Here is a 6,994-nt window from a genome sequence, read left to right on the forward strand (position 1 = left end):
GTCAAAACACATTTAGAAATGACTTCGAACAGGAGGCCGTGTCGCCGCCACAGATGTGCACTTAGCAGTCACGTGTACACATATCCGTAGTGCCTTTGGTTATCTTGAGTGAATTTACAATACAAATGAACTAAATTGTGAAATAACATGGTACACATTTGAAAGTTAATAATCAATTTCGCACTCTCTCAACAGTACATATTGTACTGTTATTCTGTTCTGTGGAAACCTTAACTACAGTCAACACTTGCAACAAACAATGGCTTAGTAAGAACGAAGCCAGCGTGACTGTTCGGATGCACTCCCAGCTCTGGCACTGAGCCTTAGATCTAACAATTGTCCTCGGACATGGTGGTAGGTTTTACAAATGTGCAGGTGCCACGCAAGTGCAGGAACATGACATGTACTACTAAAAAGAAAAGCCATTCCTGTACTTCACACTCTTCTATGCCTCCCAGTATGTGAACCTTGTGGAAGATCTGGAGAGAGTGAGCCCGTTTTAATTGGGAAAAAAAAAAATTTAGTTTTAGGCTGGTTTATGGAGAAATTCATGACACTTGGAGCCAACTGATAATTGTTCCATACACTAGTTTGATCTGCTACAAAATTATCACTCAAAAATCAATTATACAATTACAAAAATTACAAAAGCGACTTTAAACCTTAAAAAATAAACTGGATGCACTGCTTGCTTTCCAAAGCCAGGGCAGAAACAGAACGGGAAAAATACACTTGGCCATATAAAATTTGCTAAATAAAATAAACATAAAACTTCCTCAAGCCCATGGCGATTAAAGTGTACCACATAGCATGCATACCAGCTTATCGACATTGCCCTTAAGGGTGGTCTTCAAGTTCAGGGCAAACCGACCTGATGCTTCTGTGCATATGAAATGAAAATGCCAGGTGCATTGCAGAGTTTTGGGATGGTTTCAGGCCACTTGATAACGCAGAAAATGCCAGGTGCATTGCAGAGTTTTGGGATGGTTTCAGGCCACTTGATAACGCACCATTACAACATGATGGCCCTAATGACCCTCCACATTGTGAAGGTAGCAACATTCACGTTACCGTCAGTCCCCTCACTTTCACTGAGTTTTCTCTATCTTCACCTGTGACTGGCCCAGTGTGGTCATGTGATGAGTCACACTAAAGGGAACCACATTCGTTACTGCGCCTGGGCCTTTTCTACTGGTTTAGTCTAGAATATATGTACAGTTTTTGTCAAAAAGCTTAGAGCCTAGGAGCCTGTTTCTAAGCCGTGTAGTTACACGCTTTTAGCATTCATGCAAGTCATTCTCAATGGAGAAGGAAAAAATATTTGTCTTGAGATTTCAAACGCTGAAAATGCACTATGAGCTGCACGGTGTGAAACAAACTCCCTGACCTCTAAACTTTTGACAAAGACTGTACCGGCTCGAACTCTTCACTCTGTCAAATTTAAATGTCTCAAGCTGAATATGAACCAAACTCAAATAGTCATGTTTGAAATCAAGATTCACACACCCCTGGACAGTATTTTTAGATAAGGAATGTAGATGGGGTTAGTGAAACATGACATTGATAGTAGTTAATGCATCGGGATGCAAGGTTTACTTCATTTGAAAATAAACCACGCTACCTCTCACTTGTATACCGTGCATAAATGGAGAACATGGAATGGCAGTTCTTATCTAACATAATGCTATGACTCTGCAAGCCAGCTCTCCCTTCTGAAAAAGAGCGCTGAAAGGTTTTCCACACTTGACATCATGAAATGGCAAAGTTGCCGCGTCTGGGAGTGCTGGCACAGGAAAGCTAACAAACGTTTCCTCAATCCCCGAGAAGATGGGGTAACGAGTTGTTCCAAAGCAAACACCACATTATGTCCACAATCGCAACAAATAGCGCAGACTAACGCTGACAGCATGACTGCACTCGGCTGGTTGCTTCTTCACTTGCACTGCCTTAAAAAATGCACCAAGTTTTTGCAGCAGACCTTCTATGTGGATTCAGAACAGTCTGCACCTGGAGACCCGTGTCATCTTGTCTCTCGACAGCATACAAGCTCCGGTGTCATGGAGGAGTCCTGGACTTCAACGATGTTGCCGTCCTCATCGAAACAGACTGATGCCTCTTTTGCGCTTTCTTCAGCAACTTGCTTCTGACGCAGCAGGTGCAGAGTGTACAGGAGGTCATCTCTACGAAGCTCTTCATCAGCAGGATTCAGGTGAACCGCAGAACAGAAGCTTCTCAGCGCCTGGTAAAAAAACGAGGCTGTTTTAAGCGTAGTGCAGCATAGGCGGACTGCCTGGCCTTTGCATCACGTCACATTGATTGACCACACAGCCACAACTGCTTTAAACAAGAGGAGATAGTCCACTGACTATTGCATGGCCCAGCTGAGTTATACTAGCACAAACCAAATACTGCCACAGTCAAATTAGAGCCCCTTTTGTTTGATTTTTTTTTTCATAACTTAAGAATAGACATCAGGCGCCATATATTTTAGTTAAAACAAGGTACAAAGCATGTTTTTCAAGAAATCCTTTCATCATTCAGTTTTTATTTTTGCTATGTAAAACTAGTATTTGCACATATTTTTAATCGAATATATTTTTTTTTAAGTTCAATACACGTTGCTTTCTCATGTACATTACATACTATGTACACATGCAGCAACTCTGCATTCTTGCTGAGCCTGCCTGTCAATCTTTGTATTTACACGCCTGGCATGTCAACTCTGGAGATGGGCTGTCGAATCCAGTGTCACAGGGTGAGTCCTGGTCATGATAGCTACGTTTTGGAGAAGGCAAAATACACCATGCACTCTGTGATGTTAATGCATATTAAAGAACCCCTGTGGTCTAAATAGATCTGGAGCACCCGATTCTGGCATCCCTTGTAGCCCATGAACGGGTTTTCAACACATACCTGTATGCTAAAAAAACATTCAATGCAACAGCTGCCATTTGGTGCTAGAACAGGTGTCAGTAAAACGTGTGGCACGACACAACAATGCCAATAAGATGCCAGGCCAGTACCTATGTTCGGAATGCTTGCTTCTAATAGTGCTTAAACTCGTGAGGTGAGCCGTGCCGCAGATATGACGGGCAATAAAGGAGGCTTATCTTGGCAACTGGATGCAAACAATGCCCTTGAACAGGTTAAAGGTAGCTGCTAGTTTCCATGGAGTAATTTAGGTTTTATGCACTTTTATTGGGATAAGCTGCATTAAAGCAATTCTTTACAAAATATGCTTTAAGAAGGTTATGTTTCACCCAAAAAGAAATGGCCTTAATTGCAAGCTTAGCATAAAGACAACTAACAACTAAACAGCAGTGTGAATCGGCAGTCACAGAAGCTGTACACAGTGCAAAGATGGAAATTTACTACTTTTGCAATGAGAAACGTAAGTTGGGAGGGACACTTAAGTTCCATCCCAAGGGCATCACACAATAGCCAACTGTACTCAGAGTTGTTTTTTCAGACTGAATGAAGAACGAAAAGGAAACAGCGCAGGCCTGTCAACTGGTTCTTGCCGAATCATTTCAAAGTGGTGTAATGTTTACTGCTAGCAAGCCATCTGCCAGGGCAGCAGCATATCTCGGATTGCGGGGATTCCAGTGTTCGCTGCATGTTGCACCATTATGTAAGCCACTATAAACAGCAGAACAAAACTGGCCCCATGCACTTTGCTACTTAATTATTACTTCTGTAACTGTTAACTTTCCAATTACACACATACCGCTTGCAATGTAAGACCACGTGGCGTACACATAAAGTGCACCTGTTCGCAACACATGAAAACATGCCTTACGTGGCTTTGTTTGTAGCACAGCTCACAACATGAGGGTCATATTTCGAGTCTCACCCTGTTCTTCAAATTTTTCTTCAAGCAAAACTTATTTCTTTATAAATTTACATTGAATGTGGCATATTTTGAGCACTTACATTCTTTCCGTGAAGTTGTATTGAACTTTAGCACTGTGGGGTGCTTGAAATCACCACGCGATCTGACGTCATGGCCCATGTCATCCAATCAGGATTATTTACTCACTACCAATGAGGCCAACTTTTCTGACACACAGGACCCTTACGCTGTCGTATAAAATATGCCAACAAACCTTTACTGGTCAAAATTGGGTCTTCCCAGCTGGCCAACGGAATTCTATCCGCACTTCAAGGAAACAAATAGCCTGGGCCATCCAGTTAAATAATGCAGCACAAAATTTTGAAGCTGCAATAAAATCACCCGCTCTTTTTGCCTGATGCTTTTACTAGTGGGAGGCATTAACAAGTAATTCACAGTGCATAACAAGAGCACTACTCTCAAACAAAATAAGAGCGCTTGCCATGTGAATCTCCCCCAGTTGCAGCCGGGCTCGTCCCAGGGTCTGGTGTGCAACCCACCAACAGGGGTCAAGCTTGACGACCTGTTCTGCCTCCTGGACAGCTGCAAAGTCTTCCCGCAGCAACATCAGCACCTGGAGGGTGGACGTCACGTTGCCTACCCAAGCTTCTGCGAATTTGGTGCAACAGCTGACATCCCACAACCTTCACCATAGTTTGAATCTATCAGCAGCTGTATCATGCCCACCAAAGGGGAAATTCACAGACGATTCTGCAGATGCTACTGCTGCTTTGGTCTAACTCACTTTCAAATGGCCAGAGACTGAAGCCATCTAATACTAATGATTACACAAAAGGCCATATAGCATGAAAATTACCAAGAAACCAGTAGAAGGGCCTTTAATACAGCATAACATGATGTACAATCGTGAGCGAAAGTGGTATACAACACTCAGTCAGTGACAGGGCTAAAGAAAACTGCATCTAAATGCCATCTAGTGACAACGTAAAGAACAGTGACATCGGCACATGCATGTGGATTAAATGGTGCACCACCACTATTGTCTCAATCTTAGATAACTGTTGCTAAGTAAAGTTGGGATGCAGTTTTCTCGAGCTCCGCCACCGGCTGAGTGTTGTATACCACTTTTGCTCACCACTGTACCTCTTCATTTCATGGGTAAGCCAATACTGCATCATTCTCTTTCAATAAACACAACAAACAGTCATACTGGCTCGCAAAAGCCTACAAAATATAGCAGTAAAGAAAATACCCAAGAGATGCCAATAGCTTTTATTACCTGGGCTCTCATTTCGTGGATGGCAACATCACCAGGAGTTAGCTGCAGGGCTTCATCGAACTTTTTCAGTGCTTCCCAGTACCTGAAATTTTGCACACAGTAATGTATTCCTACTTATTGACAATGCGACACTGTCTTCTTAGCAGGTAGCCGCTTAGATCACACCTCTAACCGGAAGGCTTTTTCAGAGTCACAATTACTCTCCTTGCCAGGAAAGGCAATGGAACTCCAGAACAACCTGTGTGAATGTCAACCAGTAGAGTTCTCAGTGCTGCGTAAAATTGTAATTTGAAAATGAAGTCTGAAATGCAAGGAGGAATAGCGTGTAGAAATGACAAACAGACCAGGAACCACAAGGTCGAGAGCTAACACCTCAATTGTTTATGCACTATTTTGTACCACGCATGTTAACCAACTGGCTCAACTTTCTGCTTTTATGTCATGTACCCATATAATCAGTATTGCTGTAAAGTGGAACACTGGTGAGGTTTAGCATGGCATTGATGTAGAGTCATACAAGTTAGCTTGAAATATAATGGCAACCTGGTCTGAAACCTACTAGCAGTTTTATGCAGCTACAACAGTACACACAAATTTATTTCAACCAAAACAGTTATGATGAGAGGTGTGCCTTTCTTGCACCTCAGATCATACCTTGAATCACATTATTTTAGTGTTTTGCATATGTCACTTAGTACAATAAATATCGTCTTCACAGGTGTTATCACTGTGAATAATTTCACTTAAAATTAGACACAACCAACAATCTCGAGGCTGCACTATCTCGTTGGTTTATGTTAGATGGTTGCATAGAAACAAACATGGCTTTTTATCCTTTTTCTGGAACGCCAGGCTAGCTTGTCCATGATTCAACGGACATAGGCATGGTGACGATTTTCATTATGACAGGAGACATGCCAACAAAGCCGATATTGAGGCTTTAAGCTAAAAGTCTACGACAGGCTACACAGGTGATGGGATAAGGAAGTTACCACGAACATCAAAAAAATTAACAAATGGGTCCTTGCGCGGAGGAAAGAGCAAAACTGAAAAGGAAATGCTACATAATGATTCGAGAGGCAGCACCCTCGCATTGGAAGCTGGATTACATTAAAATGGAGCTAGTAAGACTGTAGACATAAAGGGTCGCTGCGCTCGCTGAAACGGACCTTTGCAGCTCGGCTAGCATAGTTCCCTCCTGTCTGAGGCGGCGGCTTTTCTGGGCACAGTCTTCAAGCAACAGGTTCCTTCGGCGTTTGTAGCCGCTCAACCAATCTACGCCGTCAGGCGGATCGCAGTTCTCATCCGCGGCGTTTTCTTCAAACGCCGCCGAGACGTTTGTCGCAACTTTCCCACCTGCTTTCCTCTTCCAGCCAAATGCTGCTGCTTTCATACTTGCGTATGGCAACCAATAACGTGAGAAGCTGCCTAACACAATTATTCACGACCAAAATTCTCTGAGTAAGTAGTCAAAATCGCATAACACCCAGCGACATTTTGAATTGATCACAATAACACTTGCACTCACACGATTTCATCCTCTATGCTGACACGCTGCTTGCTTAATACCATAGAGTGAATATAATGTTTATAATTACCTTTCATTCAATGTCAGATAAAAATTACAGTAGGTTTTCAAAATAAGTAGAAACTTTTCCGCAGCGCTGATGTGTACCTTTGAGTGATACAGGGGTTTTACTACCTTTGCGCAGAGCCGCCATGGAGCCGCCTTCGCGCTCAGGGAATAGCGTCGTCTGCTACAGAAGTGCGGCCACGGTACGGCGTTCCACTGTGTTTCCGAATTTCCGAAAGACGCTGAACTCGCGCTTCGTTACAGTGGCTAGAATAGGGTAGCTTCGTGT

The 6,994-nt window shown here is 42.9% G+C and overlaps 1 protein-coding gene across 1 annotated transcript; it reads right to left on the reverse strand.

The window, feature by feature from the left end:
• Positions 1-1,564: 1,564 nt before the first annotated feature.
• Positions 1,565-6,660, reverse strand: LOC146182475 (tetratricopeptide repeat protein 33-like). The gene is made up of 4 exons (XM_084577604.1): positions 6,302-6,660; positions 5,133-5,214; positions 4,335-4,466; positions 1,565-2,239 (listed from the first exon to the last, which is right to left on the reverse strand). Exons 1-4 carry the CDS (start codon positions 6,523-6,525, stop codon positions 2,021-2,023), a joined length of 657 nt encoding a protein of 218 aa, XP_084433730.1. The 5' UTR covers positions 6,526-6,660; the 3' UTR covers positions 1,565-2,020.
• Positions 6,661-6,994: the final 334 nt, after the last annotated feature.

Source organism: Amblyomma maculatum, chromosome 8, assembly GCF_055883805.1.
Source record: "Amblyomma maculatum isolate TAMU_Amacu chromosome 8, ASM5588380v1, whole genome shotgun sequence".
Classification (NCBI taxonomy): domain Eukaryota; kingdom Metazoa; phylum Arthropoda; class Arachnida; order Ixodida; family Ixodidae; genus Amblyomma; species Amblyomma maculatum.